At 39.0% G+C, this 16,427-nt stretch overlaps 4 protein-coding genes across 6 annotated transcripts; 2 read left to right on the forward strand and 2 right to left on the reverse strand.

The window, feature by feature from the left end:
* Positions 1-1,138: 1,138 nt before the first annotated feature.
* On the reverse strand, positions 1,139-2,873 carry LOC110416829 (NADH dehydrogenase ubiquinone 1 beta subcomplex subunit). Of its 3 annotated transcripts, none has more exons than XM_021428938.2 (5): positions 2,647-2,873; positions 2,054-2,099; positions 1,893-1,955; positions 1,786-1,808; positions 1,139-1,378 (listed from the first exon to the last, which is right to left on the reverse strand). In XM_021428938.2, exons 1-3 carry the CDS (start codon positions 2,748-2,750, stop codon positions 1,893-1,895), a joined length of 213 nt encoding a protein of 70 aa, XP_021284613.1. In that variant the 5' UTR covers positions 2,751-2,873; the 3' UTR covers positions 1,139-1,378; positions 1,786-1,808. The 3 variants fall into 3 exon arrangements, with proteins under 3 accessions (XP_021284613.1, XP_021284615.1, XP_021284614.1); XM_021428940.2 differs by having other exon boundaries at positions 1,786-1,811; XM_021428939.2 differs by lacking the exon at positions 1,786-1,808 and having other exon boundaries at positions 2,647-2,872.
* Positions 2,874-4,429: 1,556 nt separating this feature from the next.
* Positions 4,430-7,757, forward strand: LOC110417198 (putative CoA ligase CCL5). The gene is made up of 5 exons (XM_021429430.2): positions 4,430-5,950; positions 6,696-6,841; positions 6,995-7,062; positions 7,217-7,319; positions 7,437-7,757. Exons 1-5 carry the CDS (start codon positions 4,732-4,734, stop codon positions 7,548-7,550), a joined length of 1,650 nt encoding a protein of 549 aa, XP_021285105.1. The 5' UTR covers positions 4,430-4,731; the 3' UTR covers positions 7,551-7,757.
* Positions 7,758-8,735: 978 nt separating this feature from the next.
* On the forward strand, positions 8,736-11,862 carry LOC110416664 (putative CoA ligase CCL5). The gene is made up of 5 exons (XM_021428709.2): positions 8,736-10,281; positions 10,891-11,036; positions 11,123-11,190; positions 11,397-11,499; positions 11,633-11,862. The coding sequence occupies exons 1-5, from the start codon at positions 9,060-9,062 to the stop codon at positions 11,744-11,746; spliced, it is 1,653 nt and encodes a 550-aa protein (XP_021284384.1). The 5' UTR covers positions 8,736-9,059; the 3' UTR covers positions 11,747-11,862.
* A 660-nt stretch (positions 11,863-12,522) lies between these two features.
* On the reverse strand, positions 12,523-13,253 carry LOC110417186 (auxin-induced protein 15A-like). Its single transcript, XM_021429417.2, has one exon. The coding sequence runs from the start codon at positions 13,161-13,163 to the stop codon at positions 12,810-12,812; it is 354 nt and encodes a 117-aa protein (XP_021285092.1). The 5' UTR covers positions 13,164-13,253; the 3' UTR covers positions 12,523-12,809.
* Positions 13,254-16,427: the final 3,174 nt, after the last annotated feature.

Below are 16,427 nucleotides of genomic sequence, written 5' to 3' on the forward strand. Positions count from 1 at the left end.
ACAGCTGGTGCTAATCAGGACTGAAGCATAGGAAACATAAAAATCATAGGTGGTTCACTGTTCCCTGATTAAGCATGCCATGGCGATATGAATCTGGCTGCATCGGTTTAAGTTTTTCTGTCTGTTCAGTGGTTGTTGGACAACCCAGCGTAAGACCAGCTAGAATTATCCTCGTAACAGTTGGGAAATTGACAACAATTGAAGAATCCGATTGTTTAATCTCAATTGTTGAGAGCAATCGATTGGCACGGGCTGGTAATCTGCCCTTTTGTCTTATTCTTCTTCTTATTGACCTTGCTAATTCTGTTGCATGAACATCTAGACAGTGGTTCAATTTAGAATTCTTATGCATCTTTCAGATCAGTTAGGGTGACACATCAAGGCATAGAATCTTTAATATAACTCCCTGAACTTAAACAAACAGAAAGCAGAGGATCAATGTTCATCAGTTGGGCCAAGTCCAAGAGACTTGTGAATGAAGGCCCCAAGCCGTTCTGAGCTCTACTCGGATCAATGCTCCGGGCCAGGGACATCTATCCAAAATGAGAATATCACATTTAAAAGCATATTATGTTTCAATACTTCGAAGCCCTTAACAGTTTCTGTCCTAATCTTGTATTAATTTGAGAGCTTTACAAACAAGCATAAGCTTGACTTCAGGTTCCCTTTATTATAAAAGGCAATAATTACCACAAATTTTGACATGAAAACCGCTCTGAAAACATATCAAGAATTCGAGATCACTCCCAACTTAAGGCTGTGTTAGCCACCAAAAGTGGAATTTGTTATGTAACCCATTACAGAGGGAGGTGAACTCTCATGCTCAAAACTGGACGAGGCAGCCAGCACTGCACTTTCAGCTGAACCAAGTCAAGTATTTAGGGCTATCTGTAAGTTCATTCTAGGTAAGGAACAATAGAAAGTGTTTCAACAACAATACCCCATAATATAAAACTTGAATCTCAACCATTAACGGAGCAAAGTGGTAATTTGCTTTCTACATGGCAACGGAATCGTAATTTTGTAGAAGGCACAGCAATTTACTAGAATAGACTAATACAAAAGTACTTCAAGTGACCCTAAATCTACCTTCAATGATAATTTTAAAAACCAAAGAAAGAAAGAAAAGAAAAAGAGGTGCGCATAAATACATTCATTCATTCGGAAAAATCCATGCTCACAAAGAAAAAACCATGCGTTTAACTAAATGTTGTAATGGAGTCTCATATTTCATCTCATTATGCTTAAAATCCCTTTTCAGAATCACTTTATTGAATCAGAAGTAATTAACACAAGACATCCAAAACGGCATCTGCACGAGCAACCACTAATCAGATATTCTTCTTCAGGCCGCAGCCGAACAAAGTGCCAATAATCACTGAAATTGAAAACAAGTTTCTCCGATTTCATACTGCATTCTTACCATATGAATACAAATATTACCTTAACAAGAGCTTAAGAAGAGTACCATAACAAACTATATGCATATCTTAATTGGCAGCAAACAAATAAAAGGAGGCAAAACATGACCACTAACCACCAAATGAAATGAATGTTAATCCCCTAAGACCTACCTAAGTGACAGAATAGGCAAATATAGAAGTCAAGAAATAATTAAATAACTAAAAATGCCTTCGCAATTCCTAGGTTTAGATCTTCCCTAATCTTCTTTAGTTATAATCCTTATGTGTACATATGTAAATGCCATCAATTACATAACTAGAGTGCCAGACCATAATGCCTTCAGTTAGGTAGACTTAAAGCACAAAATATATAGTCACATACCTTTTGAGTTTCATAATGAACTCCTGCTACAGCAAAACTAAATCAGATTATACAATACTGAAACTACAAATTTGTGTGAAGCAATCACATAAAAAGAAAAACAGTACCTAATGCTTGTCTCCATGGCCGTGAGAATGGTCATCATGTCCCTCCCAAGGGTGTCGCCAACCCTAAGAGACACATAACCGAAGTCAGTCTAACCCAAGAAAGCAACGTACTGAAAATAAGGACTTAACTATCAAGAACGCAGAAAAGAGGTACTTCATACCAATACTACGGGACCATCTTGCTTAGCCCTGTACAAGACCCAAAACCTGAAACACCAAATTTCAAGAACCTTCATCAAATCTACCAGCATTGCAGTAATGAATTTACAAATGTTGGCAAGAACCTTCTCCAGCTACTATCTACCGTTCAGAAGGATAATTTAGAAACCACATATGGGAAGCAAAAATCAAAACTGAGTTTAACGCAAAATATACATGATCCTTATTAAAAAGAAAAAAAATTCCAGCCCAACCATGCAAACAAGTGAAACCCTGGACATAAAACCCTATGACAATAAAATTAATTCTACCAAATTCAAGCCTTTACTGTACTATTCTTCGGCAAAAATCCCCAGTTCTCGGCATATCCATGACTTCTTCTTCAGCTGTGCTAATTGCACCCAATTTGCCCAATGACTTAGCATAAAAGCATCATTCATTAAACTAAATCTAACAAAGCAAAGCTAGCGGATCGGGATTATACTCAAGCGTATTTCATATAATTAGCCAATTTAAAACCGCAGATTAATGCAAAAGATGACAAATCCAAACTCAGATTAAGTTAAAAGTAAAAGAAAAAAGCAAAAAAGATTACCACATGATGGCGCACAAGCCCTTGCCGGTGACGGTATGCCATCGCTTTGGGCGGTGCAAGGTTACTCCTTTGTAAGTCGTGCTCCCTTCGTGGCCTCCTCCCATCTCCGCTCCTCTCTGTCACCAAACCCTGAATCACCAGAAATGGTCCAAATGTTCGACCCCGAAATTGTTCTGGATCAAACCATGGAGTGGACTGCCGGTTGCTTTGACTCGAACGATCCCAACCGTTGGATTCTAATATGATCATGAATGGCTGCTGAGGGCCCTATTCTTATATCGGCTGGACCGGATCCTAATATCGTCTCTGATACCGGGCTTTCTGGTCCTTATTCTCAAGGACTAAACAGAATTATTCAAAGAAAGCCCAACAAAAATGATAATTTTTCTCCTCATTTGTTTTTCTTCTAAAGGGACAAAATTTAACAGAAAAATCAAATTAAAAAAATTCTGCAACTCGTTTTTCATTTTATTTATATAATAATTGGTAGTAGTAGTAGTAGAAGAATTTTTCTTTGCGTTGATAAGCGGAAAATAGTTTTAAAAGCAATGGGATGAAACATCAATTTTTTTATTATTAAAAAACTATTATCAAATATTGAAAAGTTTGGAATTAAAGGAATAATGCAAAAAAATAATAAAAAAGGAGAAAGTAAAAGTAATGAAAATCACGGGAAAAGAAAATTTTGAATATTTGATTTGAATTCTTTAATTAATTTGACGATTTAAAAATTTTTTAAATAAGTGATTTTTTTAAATACACTTAATTTATGTCCTAAGCTATTAACTTATTCGGCCTCGCAAAATCATGTGGGCCAGTTGGTCGTTATAAATATTCGTAATTTTTTTTAATGCTTTCCTACGTTTTCAAGTCTGGGTGAAGTTTTTTTTGCAATATGTACTAAAACCCTAAAACTCAATTATTGCATAATTGAAAAGTTTGCATTGAAAGAAAAGTAAAGAAGTGCACATGTTACCAATGCAGAAAAGCTGCTATTCATAGTTTAAATTATTTGAATTTTATCCAAATTTTATTAAAAAACTATATATTTAGCTTAATTTTGTATTTAATGGTTTTTTAATTTTTCAATACTCATTGATTATGTTCAGAATTTGAATAAAAGTATGTAAATAGTTAAGTCAGTTAATTTTTTTTAACAGAATGTGCTGTGAGAATTAATCGAATTGATTAATCAAATTAAATTGATTAATACAATTAAGGATAAAATAAATCAATAATTTAATACAATTATCTAAACATATATGTTATAATAAATGTATAATATATTTATATTATCATATAAGCATATATGCTATAATATATTTTATATTATTATTATATACGTTACAACTTATAAATAATTTAGAGATATATAGAGATCAATAAATTTTTATAAAATTGTAATTAATCAAGTTAATTTATTTAATTGTATTTCATTTTTTAAATATTCGAATTGATTGAACAGTTTCAATCAAAATTTGTTCATTAATTTGATTAATTAAATTTTAACCGAAACTTGCTAGATTGTTGTTCTGTACTTTGGGCACGTGCCCTGAGTGCTAAGTGCTAAGTAGTGCTAAGTGCTAAGTAGTTAGTAGTTACGACACTTCCTCAAACCCAATCCAAAGTGAACTGCGAGGGACACAGAACCGGGAGTGGAGGATCGCACGATTCATGACCGCAGACACTGCGACATGACATAAGCGCATAAATTCTCACGTGCCCAAAAGTCTCAAACACGTTTCTCAATTGAAGTTTTAAAATATCAAGAACCACTTCGAAATTCAGCAGAAAAGTCGTAAATTTCTTCATACGATTATGCGATCAAAACTTCGACTTCTGACATTTTGTCCCATCGGACGATTTTGACCTTGCCACGAAAGGCTTCCGACCACGGGACAGTTTCTCGGCAACATCTACAGTCAAGAGTCAAAGTAGCTCAACTCACAGGCCCAAGGTTCGTCTTTTTACAATATAAAAAAAAATTCGTCAGGGGTAGCCACCTCTCGAGGTGCGACCTTAAAAAATCGACAGGAAAAGTGAGCAGATCTGAACAGTGTTAGAATCTTAGAGAACTTGAAAACCATGGCGCAAAACATCAACTCAGCAATCGATCCGAGGAGCGGCTTTTGCAGGTCCAACTCAACCTTCTACAGCAAACGCAAGCCTATTTCTCTCGCGAAGAACGATTCCCTCGATGTCACCACGTTCATCTCTTCTCGTGCCCACCACGGTAAAGTTGCCTTCATCGACGCCGGTACCGGTCGCCAACTCACTTTTTCGGAACTTTGGCGAGCGGTTGACTCGGTTGCCACGTGTCTTTCCGACATGGGAATCCGGAAAGGCCACGTCGTCCTGCTACTTTCACCAAACTCCATCTATTTCCCCGTCGTTTGCCTCTCAGTTATGTCTCTCGGCGCTATTATAACCACCACCAACCCCCTCAACACGGCTGCTGAAATCGGAAAGCAAATCGCCGATTCAAAGCCCGTTCTCGGCTTTACTATTCCCCAACTCCTCCCTAAACTAGCCGGGTCCACCATTCCCATCGTGCTTCTAGATGATCACGCGATCAGTAACGCTGGCCAGGCGAAGATTGTAACAACTTTACATCAGATGATGAAGACGGAACCGAGTGGGAGTCGAGTCAGGGACCGAGTCAACCAGGATGACACGGCGACTCTGCTTTATTCGTCTGGTACAACCGGTGCGAGCAAGGGAGTGGTTTCGTCTCATAGAAATCTGATAGCGATGGTACAAACAGTGCTAAACAGGTTCAGTCTACAAGAGGAAGAAAGGTTTATCTGCACCGTTCCTATGTTTCACATCTATGGCTTAGTAGCGTTTGCCACTGGGCTGCTGGCGTCGGGATCAACGGTCATAGTTTTATCGAAGTTCGAGATGCACGACATGCTATCAACGATCGAGAAGTACCGGGCCACCTACCTCCCTCTCGTGCCGCCAATACTCGTCGCGATGGTGAACGCCGCGGATCAGATACGGAAAAAGTATGATTTGAGTTCGTTGCATTCAGCGCTGTCGGGTGGTGCTCCGCTGAGTAAGGAAGTGACTGAGGGGTTTCTGGACAAGTATCCAACCGTAAAAATTCTTCAAGGGTATGGATTGACAGAGTCGACTGGGATTGGTGCGTCAACGGACTCGTTGGAGGAGAGTCGCAAGTATGGCACGGCGGGGATGTTGTCGCCAAGCATGGAGGCTAAAATTGTGGACCCGGATAGCGGTAAGGCTTTGACGGTGAATCGAACGGGTGAGCTTTGGCTTAGGGGTCCCTCCATCATGAAAGGTATTACATTAATGGTCTTTTAATGGTAATAAAAAAAAAGAAAAAGAAAAGCCCTTTTGCTGTCCCGTGTTCTGGCCTTGTCTGGTAGGATGCCGGTATATCTCTCTGGAAGCTGACCAGTAAGGAATTAGTAAAATGGATAAGAAGTCTTTGGGAATTTGTTTTATATATGCTGGCAAGTTGAACGCATTCTTTTCTTTATATTTATATTAAATGATTTTTAAAGGGTTTGGTAGCTGAATTTAGTGGTGGGAGTGGTGACAGTATTTCAGGAAATCTGACTTAGAAATGCCTGCGGACTGTGGTGATTTTGATAGTCCTGCCCCCACCCATAATTACTAGAAGCCTCTGGTTTTTGCAAAAAAAAAAAAAATTATTTGATTCATTTCCTAATGTAGTGATTCAGGTTTCTAAAGGATAAAAGAGTTATCAGCTTATACCTGTGATACATTTTATATAGGCGATTCATTTCCTAAAGGGTTTGTACTTTGCAGTTATTTGCCTGTACTTAAAGTGTCGCGGTGGGCACTGAATTAAAAAGAGTATGACAATGATTGACTTACTCTGTTTCTATCTTGAGAGCCTATGTCAAAAATTTTGTAGTATTAATTGGAGATGTAAAGGGTTGATTGACACTTTTAGGCACGAGATAGTCCTTTTCATGACATTTCCTATGTTCTATTTTTGGTATTCGTTGATAATCTTTCCCTTTCTTTGATACTTAATTGGTGACCTGTCATTGTAGGCTATTTCAGTAATCCAGAAGCAACGGCATCAACTCTTGATTCAGAGGGATGGCTGAAGACTGGAGATATATGCTATATAGATGACGATGGTTTCATTTTTGTAGTTGACAGATTGAAGGAGCTGATTAAGTACAAGGGCTATCAGGTGAAGGAACCCCTCCTTCCTTCCCCAAAATTGGCCTTTCTTTGTATTTAATCATTGTAGAATTCAGGATGAAACTATTATGTAAACTAAGGTACACAAGATGGTTTTTAAACGTTGGTTTTATGTTCTCATAGTTTTGTGGTGATTTGGCAGGTTCCTCCTGCAGAACTTGAGGCATTGCTCCTTACCCACCCTGAAATTTTAGATGCTGCGGTTATACCGTAAGTTTTCCTCTTCACTGATGTGTATGGCATTGAAATTCTGGTTCTTGTACCGAGACACCCTGCGATTTCCTCTGTTTTTCTTGATTGGAAGAACATATATATTTTCTCGAAAGTAAGAGCCCAATTTCACACCTCTATCTTTGTGTCTCAGTTTTCCTGATAAGGAAGTTGGGCAGTTTCCAATGGCATATGTGGTTAGAAAAGCCGGATGCAATTTATCAGAGACTGCAGTCATGGATTTTGTAGCCAGACAGGTATGCATGAAGGACTAACCAGGGAATGCAATCATTTACGTTACTTTCCAGAAATAAGATGCTTTAATTCACGCAAAATTTCAGCTGCTATATGACATTATGCTGCTAAATCCACAGGTTGCCCCATACAAAAGAATCCGGAAAGTGGCATTCGTAGCTGCAATACCCAAGAATCCATCTGGCAAGATTCTGAGGAAGGATCTAATAAAGCTCGCAACCTCCAAACTATGAGCGGTTCTGGTTTAGCCTTGCGTCTGGACACAGTCAAAGAACGGTAGGATCGATGGTTCTGTTAGCATAATATTCCAATTAATAGCCAGCTTTGTGCTGTAATGGAATTTCTTTACTTGTTTATCAGAACTGAGTTAAGACAATAAGAGCTATGCCATTATCTTGTAAGATCTTTGATCATTTATCTATGTCCTATATTATAGCTTATGTACAGCAGGATTTAAATCGAAATAATAACAAAATTAATTGAATTTGGTTAATTAAAGTTGGTTTTTCCCATTTTGATATTAATCATTGAATGGATAGTTTATTTAACTATTTTCAATCAGTTTTTAATATTTAAAATTTTCAACCGTATTTATTGAAATTAATGACCAAAACGATCGAGGATAATTCTGCTGCTACCCAATTCAGCAGTTTATGGACAGGGATCCCGTCCAAGTCAGTCGGCATGAGGTTATTATTTCACAAAATAAAATAATATTATATCAAAATATTAAAACAAAAAATTGTTTTATTGTCTTACATACTGGAGTCTTGAGTCTATTCTAATAGGTGGCCTTCGGTGGGCAGGGGGGTTAGCTCTCAAAATATTTAAACCCTGTAAGACTTGAATGTTATGAGCCTGCCACCGAACCCATAAATGCGCGCGTCTATTAATTAATACTAATAGATGAATTAATATAATTAGGTTTTTTGGCACATGCATTACGTGGCAGCGGAAGGAAAAGTAAAAGATGGATGATGATTTGGAAATAAAAAAAAGATTGAAAGGAAAATTTTATTGAAAAAAAGGACATTGATAATATATTTTTATATTTTATTTTAAAATTGAATTGATGTCATTTGATTTATAATATTAAACTTTATTTATATAAATTAAAATTACGGGTATATTTATCAGTATTGTAGAGCAAAAAATCCATAAAAACGATACTACAACATTAAACAAAAATCACAACAACAAAAATTAAATTACATAATAAAAGTCTAGAGAATAAATAATTGCATCACAAGAAGATACCACTGCTACAAGTTTTGAATTTGGAATAAAAATCTTTTGTTACATACAATTTTGTCACATAGAGTAAAAGATCAATTATATTAACTCGATAATGATTAATAGTATTACTTTTGTTAACATTTATAACTGAATACAAATTAGGTTTGTGAAGAAATGGCAGTAATTGAGTGTGGAGGAAATAACGTGGCATTAACCTGAGTGGGGCGGAGAATTATTATTATTCTTTGAATTCGCGTGTCTGAGGGGTCAAAATCTTATGGAAAAATACAGGAGATTTGATATTGCAAGAAACTCCTGGATAGCTGAATTTTAACTCCATTGACTGTAAACTAAGGCATGAAGCGTCCCTGCCCACTGCTGCCCGGAACGACACGTCTTCAGCAACTCTTACCACTGAACTTGGCGTTTGCAATAAATCATCATTAGCAACCGGAGTGCTGTACTGCGCCCAAGGCAAAGCAGATCAAGAAAAGAAACTGAAAGCCATGGCTCAGATTACCAACTTAAGAATCGATCCAAGGACAGGCTTTTGCTCTTCCAATTCCACATTCTACAGCAAACGCAAGCCCTTTCCCCTTCCATCCAACCGCTGCCTTGACATCACCACGTTTATTTCCTCTTTCCCCCACCATGGCAAGACCGCCTTCATCGAAGCCGCCACCGGCCGCCACATGTCCTTCTCCGAACTTTGGCGAGGGGTTGACTCAGTTGCCACGTGTCTGTCCGATTTGGGAATCCGGAAAGGCCACGTCGTTCTCATCATCGCACCGAACTCCATATTCTTCCCCATCGTTTGCCTCTCTGTGATGTCTCTCGGCGCTATTATAACCACCAGCAACCCCCTCAACACGCCTCGTGAAATCGCGCTACAAATGGCGGATTCAAAGCCTGCCCTCGTCTTCACCACCAGCCAACTCGTCCCAACACTTGCTGGATCATCTCTCCCCATCGTCCTTCTCGACAAGCAGGAGATCATTACCGCGAGCGAAGCCAAAATAGTTGTAACCATGGATCAAATGATGAAGAAGGAACCAACAGGGAGCCGAGTCAGGGATCGAGTCTACCAGGACGACGCGGCCAGTCTACTTTATTCATCAGGCACAACGGGTGTCAGCAAGGGAGTCATATCATCTCACAGAAACCTCATGGCGCTGATGCAATCATTTTCCTGCATGGCCAATCCAGACGAAGTATTGCAAACGCATATCTGCACCGTTCCCATGTTCCACATCTACGGCTTCGGAGCTTTTGCCCTAGGGAAACTCACGGCGGGATCAACGGTGGTAATTTTATCAAAGTTCGACACGAACGAAATGCTGTGGGCGATTGAGAAGTACCGCGCCACGTGCCTCCCCCTCGTGCCACCTATACTCTTAGGGTTGGTGAAAGGCGCCGATCAGATACGAAGGAAGTATGATTTGAGTTCGTTGCAATCGGTTCTGTGCGGCGGGGCTCCGCTGAGCAATGCACTGATCAATGGATTTTTGGAGAAGTTCCCAACGGTGAATATTCGTCAGGGGTACGCGTTAACCGAGACAACAGGGTTTGGGGCGTCGATGCATTCGCCGGAGGAGAGTAGGAAGTATGGAACGGTTGGGCTGTTGACGGCCAGCCTGGAGGCCAGAATTGTGGACCCTGCCACTGGTTCGGCCTTGCAGGTTAATCAGACGGGTGAGCTTTGGCTTAGGGGCCCCTCCATTATGAAAGGTATTTCGTTTTATTTTTTTTTTCTGTGCATGACTCATCTCGTTTGTTCTTTTTTCTTCTTACAATTGGGCTGCTTGTAGTGGAAGATAATTATAGCAGAAATTTAAATATTCTATTATTTAATTGTTTATAAAGAGTTTGGGTATACTTTTCAGGGTGCAATGGTCAATGTCCTGGACTGTTCTTTTAGCAAAAAAAAAAAATCTTGATACAACTTGCTTGCTGAGAAGTCCATGAAATCGAATCGCACGAAATCTAATTTAAAAAGGGATTGATTGCTGTTGATGTCAACCCTACATTACATTAATCATAGAATATGGAAGAGTATTAAAATGAATAAACAGTGATATTGCTAATTATTTAATCACTTTTATTTAATTTCAACTGATCACATTTTTTTGGAATGTTATTTGCCAATTGGTTTTAACTCGGTTATCCTGAAATTTTTTTTTGTTATCAAGCAGGTTTAACCCCAACTTGTTAATCACAGCATCAATAGGCTTGCATATCATTCCTGCTTGATTTTTCCTTTTTTTGGTTTTTTCTTTTTCTTTTCAATTTCCTTGTGTTTTCTCCTCTTGTTGGTTCTCAGTGGCCTGGTACTTGTAGGTTATCTTAACAATGTCGAAGCCACAGCATTAACTCTTAATTCGGATGGATGGTTGAAGACTGGCGATCTTTGCTACATCGATGGTGATGGCTTCCTTCACGTAGTTGACAGATTGAAGGAAGTCATTAAATACAAGGGATACCAGGTGGATAGAACATTTGAGTTATATATTTTCTAGAAGTGTCAACTCAATGGTCATAGGCTTACATGGCTTTGTTTGTACTGCTGTAGGTGCCTCCTGCTGAGCTGGAGGCATTGCTACTTTCTCACCCAGAGATTTCTGATGCAGCTGTCATACCGTAAGTTTTCATCTTCAGTGATTTATATGGAGCTTGAAACTCCCTTCTTGTACGATATACACATATAAGACATTCCTATATTACATATTCTACCATCGTCGCAGCAAAGTATGTTTGGCGACGAAGCAACAGACAGTCTCTGAAAGACATGTTTCTTTGATCTGATTTCTTTTGAAGAGAGTTGGATTTTGATATCTTATGATCAGGTTTCCTGATGAGGAGGTCGGGCAGTATCCCATGGCGTATGTGGTTAGAAAAACTGGAAGCAATGTGTCGGAGACTGACGTCATAGATTTTGTAGCAAGACAGGTATACAATTACATTTCTATAGAAATAGAATTAGCCAAAGATTGTGAATAGCTTACAGACTTTAGCTATAAGTTTGCATCAGAGCAAGTTCATCTCATGTGAGAGTGAAACGTTTTGCTGTGATGAACACCAGGTGGCACCTTACAAGAAAATCCGCAAATTGGCGTTTGTAACTTCAATACCCAAGAACCCATCGGGCAAGATTCTCAGGAGGGATCTCGTTAAGCTTGCAACCTCCAAAATTTGAGTGATTCCGACTTTGGTGGGAAATAACTTGGAAAGTTGACGCTCAATAATGATGAATTCATGTTCAAAGCAAAGTTTTCACTCAAACAGTAAAAATTCATTGCTTGTTTCTCGTTACATGGAATTACATAAACCGGTATCATGCATTTCCCTGTTTGTTATAAATTTCAAGCGTGAGTGCGTGACCATATGTGATGTGTAACTCAGGTAATAAACCAAGAAAAATGAAAAATTGAGCATAATTTTTTTTTTTTATGAAATGTCCTTATTTATACAGATTGAACTCTATTCTTTCATCGATGTCACTGCTCTGTAACTGGTTTTAGGCCCCTGTTGAAACTCGATATGACTGAAGGTGAAAACTTTGTGCTGGAGAGTTAGTCCGAGGGTCATTTCATAATCGTTGCACACAAAAGAAAAGAAAACAAAAAACAAAAATCCTCCGCTGGAAGCCTGGAATTGAGGTAAAAAGTTTTCCAGATATGCTCGCCAGCATCAATGCCGAGCAAAGATCTTATCTAAATATGGGCCTGGAAAATACGATTGAGTTTGAGTTGATGATTTGATTGTGGACAATTACCATCCATCACCAAGTACATCTGGTTTGGGCCATATGTCATCACAATCTCATAATTTGAGCCCGAAAGATACAATCTCAAGATAAAACGTGGTCTTTCAGTCCAAAGCTTCAAGATAACTGTTAGGATTTAGGAATACATTATGCATGTAATTTGCAACAGAAAATGTTAGATCATAGTCCCAATTTCTTGTCGATTTCATTAGTTGTAAAGGAAAGAATAAAGACGAACCCTGGAGTTGTGGATCGTTGGCAGCTAAAGCCGATGAATGGTGAGCTAAAATTGTCTATTAATTAAAGGAGTTTTAATCATTTTAAGTGAATTTATTGGTAGATAATCAGTACCCTAGCTACACCATTTCTGCTCTAAACTAGATATACAAAAGAAAAAGGGAACTGGGAACAGATAACTGTCCTAAACTCGTTCAATGCACAAAGTGTCCTCAGCCAGCAAAATAGTATGTTAAAGCCTTGAAATTTTTGTGTCTCATGAAACCATAGATTGGTGCTCACCATGGCCAAGGAAAGCAGATATTGAAGCTCCCCTACAGGTAGTCATGGACGCTAAAGCTTTGTCCATATTCACCGAAGGATTCTTCCTTAGCAGAGAGAGAATGGAGTCCATCAATTCTTCCTCACACGGAACTTGCAATGGCCCATGATTTGCTGTACCAAACTCCTCCTCGGCCATCTCCAATAGCACCCTGAAGATGGGGTGATTCAAATAGTATAGAGGCACAACGAACCGTTTTCCTTCCCTGGTGTAGACAGCAAAATGGCCCTTCTTCCTCTTCCTCCACCTTTCTATAATCTCACTGAGCTTCATGGAAGAACCCTTCATTTTTTTTTCCTAACTGCCTTTTTTCGATTTTTTCTGTTGTTTTTAGTAGCTTTTCGGAGTTCTGATAGATAAGTTGAAGTGTCTCATAGATTGGACACTTCCTATTGATGGGGTTCGGCCAGGCTTTTAAAGGCAGTTGGAAGGAGCTACAAGCTGAGGTGAAAAGAGTGAAGATTGCCAACGTGTGGAGGAAATGGGCTGCCTTGTGACTTACTTTCTAGTATTTGCTACAAAAAATAGAGGTGAAAACCCCCCATGTGCTTTAATTGATACAAAACACAGTCTAACTTTATCTGGAAAAATTTGTGGCTGGAGGAGAGTCGTAGATGTTTTACAAAGGATAGGGTGGTAGAATTTAGATAGACATGGTCCCGTTGCACCCCCAACTTCTTTTCTAGTGGTAAAATTCAGAAAATCTCTGCAATGTTACATACACTAGAGATCTTTTTCAGTTTAATTGAGGAAATTGGGGTCTGAGACATGTGAGCTCAATTAATGAAGAAATTGGTAGTTTATATCTGTGTGCCCTTTTAGGCACTGTTAAGGCCTCAGGCTTTGATACTTATGGCTGTCGAGGCAGATGGATCAGATATTTTTTCCTGTTAGCGTTTTGAATCCGTTTTGAGGAAAAAAAGGCGAGCCAACTCTCGTTTATTGGCTGTCTCAAGTGTCTTTAAAGCACGACCCGCCTGTGATTGCCTACGTCTATGCTACTGCATTGAGAAAGTTCTCAAGTGGCAGTTCTCTCACTGTTTTAAATGTTGTTGAATGTCTGTAACTTTTCTAACTCTGAATTTAGAAAGCTTCGACTCTTTCCCTATATCCTTAAATCTAGCATTCAACTTTGTATCCTATATCCTTAAACTGTGTCGCAATGAATATCATGCTTGGAGGACATGTTCATGTATTGTAAGGTTCTGCCGTTTTCGCACTCTGAACTGTGATCGCCGATGTTAGACAAAGCAAGCCCACCGGCACCGCCCTAAGTTAATTAACCATGTAGCTCAGGTGGTGAATTCACGTGTCTTAGCGTTTCCTGCACCTCAGTATCCAGGGATACGACAGCTTTTAGCTTTAGATTTACCATGGTTCTGAAAGACTAAAATGGAAAGAAATGACAGGGATGTGAATCTATTTAAAATGTGACGTCATTACTTAGACTTCCACCTGCTTTCTATCCGTCTGTAATCTACATCCTGAACCCTTAAATCTCTTGGAAAGACAGTTGAATAAATCTGTAATGGAGGGAATCTTTCTAAATCAATCGTTCCCTGCAGCCAACAACTAGTTTCCTTCCATCAGGCCATAGCAGGAGGAAGACATTCAAAGAGAGCGACGTTAAGGATGTTATTTGGCACTCAGAATCCTTGTCGGAAAGCAAAATCTCTACTGCAGACATTACTATCTTAAAATAGGCATTTTATTTTGCTATATCTTGTCCGGAAATGCTTGCAGATCAGCTATGGGTACCAATACTTGTCGAAGGTAGCATAGTTACGGCCAGAGCCAAGGTCAGGCCCTTGCCCTCAGCAACCTCCATGGTAAAGACCATACAACACAGAGAAAGAAAGTGGATTGCCCCTGAATCTGGCTAAATATGTACTACTTCTGTTCTAAAATTCATTCTGTTTTTTTTTTTCTAATTAAGGAATCCTGCTCAAGCCTCCAGGGTTTCAGAAAGTTCTGTAAGCTGTTGATTTTTCTTTACAGGATCAGGTTTCTCTTTCATGACTGGAAGGAGGCATGATATGACATTTCCCGCTACTCAAAAGTACTAAGGGTAAGCACGAAATTTTAAAACAATATCTACAGTGATGCTTGCACATGGACATCGACCGATTTTCAACGCCCCATTACAAAATCTTACAAACGATTTTGTCAAAGATCATACTATTCACCCGTGGTGGGGATTAAAGGAGTAGCTTAACTTTTCACATCTTAATTTCCTTTTGTCTTGCACAGAAACTCGATGATGAGGATTCATTGGGTGATAAAGCTGATACAAAGTCGCAATTTATTGTAGTTGAGCACCGGAAATTCTGGAAATTAGTTTAAAAGTTAAAATTTCTGTGCTATTTAAACCAGAAATAGTTTGCAAGCTTGCAATTAATAGACAACAGCATTAAATTTTGTTGATTTCTTCATCACGTTCGTTGTCAGACACCAACCGCCCTATCAAATTGCTTCTGAACACTGAACAAGATTGTTTCCGCTTGGACAAAACTCATCACCTCTTACCATTAAAAAAAAAACCAGGAACTTTGCTGCCGCTTGTTAACTTGGGTTTGGATCAGTAGAGAATATCTGCGTAATCAACAAAATACATGGGGGAAAAAGTGAAAAACTTGTCATTTGGAGTTCATCAGTAATTACTGACTCTACAAATTTGCCTTCCAATCTCCTTCAACCTACATATAAGCAAAGCGGCGTGGTGGTCAGAGTAACTGTCTAAAGACCACGTTCTTCAGGTAATTATTTGAGTTTCACTAAGCACAAAATGTATGTTATGTCGATGTAAATAGCATACATGAGAATCAGATTCTATTATTTTGAGTGAACTGCATGCAGCCTGGCCCTTTGCTCTCTTTTATGATCGGCTGTTGATTTGTTCTTCATAAACCATTTTTATCTTGAAATGCAATTATTTGAGCCGGAAGCCCGTAGAGACTAATCTCCATGTGGATTGCCAGGGCAACCGCCACATGATCACTAAAATCCAAAAGAAACCCATGTCCAAAACCATCTCTTCTATCCAATCAGCACATGATTTTGTTGAAACTCTAATTTTGCTTTCTAAGAAACAAGTATATATATTAGTTCTCTGGCAGAATCGATTTACAAACCCAAAAAACCTGATCATTCTTCTTTTAACTGTCTATCACTATACGGTGTGCTTATTCCCATGATAAGCTTGAAGAAACTCATCGCCCTCGCGAGGAGGTGGAACCATATCGCTCCCTAGGATCAATCGCAAGCTAGCAAGGGCAGGCCATTTCGTTGTCTACTCTTTGGATAAGAGACGTTTCGTTGTTCCCTTGGCATATCTCTATTCCAACATTTTCCGAGAGCTTTTAAGATTGTCCGAGGAAGAGTTCGGATTGCCGAGGGATGGACCACTAGCTTTGCCGTGCTATGCAGCAGTCTTGGAGTACGTCATCTCCTTAATTCAAAGACATGTCTCTGTAAAGCTGGAGCAGGCATTTTTGGTCTTGTTGGCCACTCATCCATACTCCACCATTGCTTCTGTAAGAGTTACGTTGGCAT

This window comes from Theobroma umbraticum, unplaced genomic scaffold, assembly GCF_002168275.2.
Source record: "Theobroma umbraticum cultivar Fairchild unplaced genomic scaffold, ASM216827v3 scaffold_51.0, whole genome shotgun sequence".
Taxonomy (NCBI): Eukaryota; Viridiplantae; Streptophyta; class Magnoliopsida; order Malvales; family Malvaceae; genus Theobroma; species Theobroma umbraticum.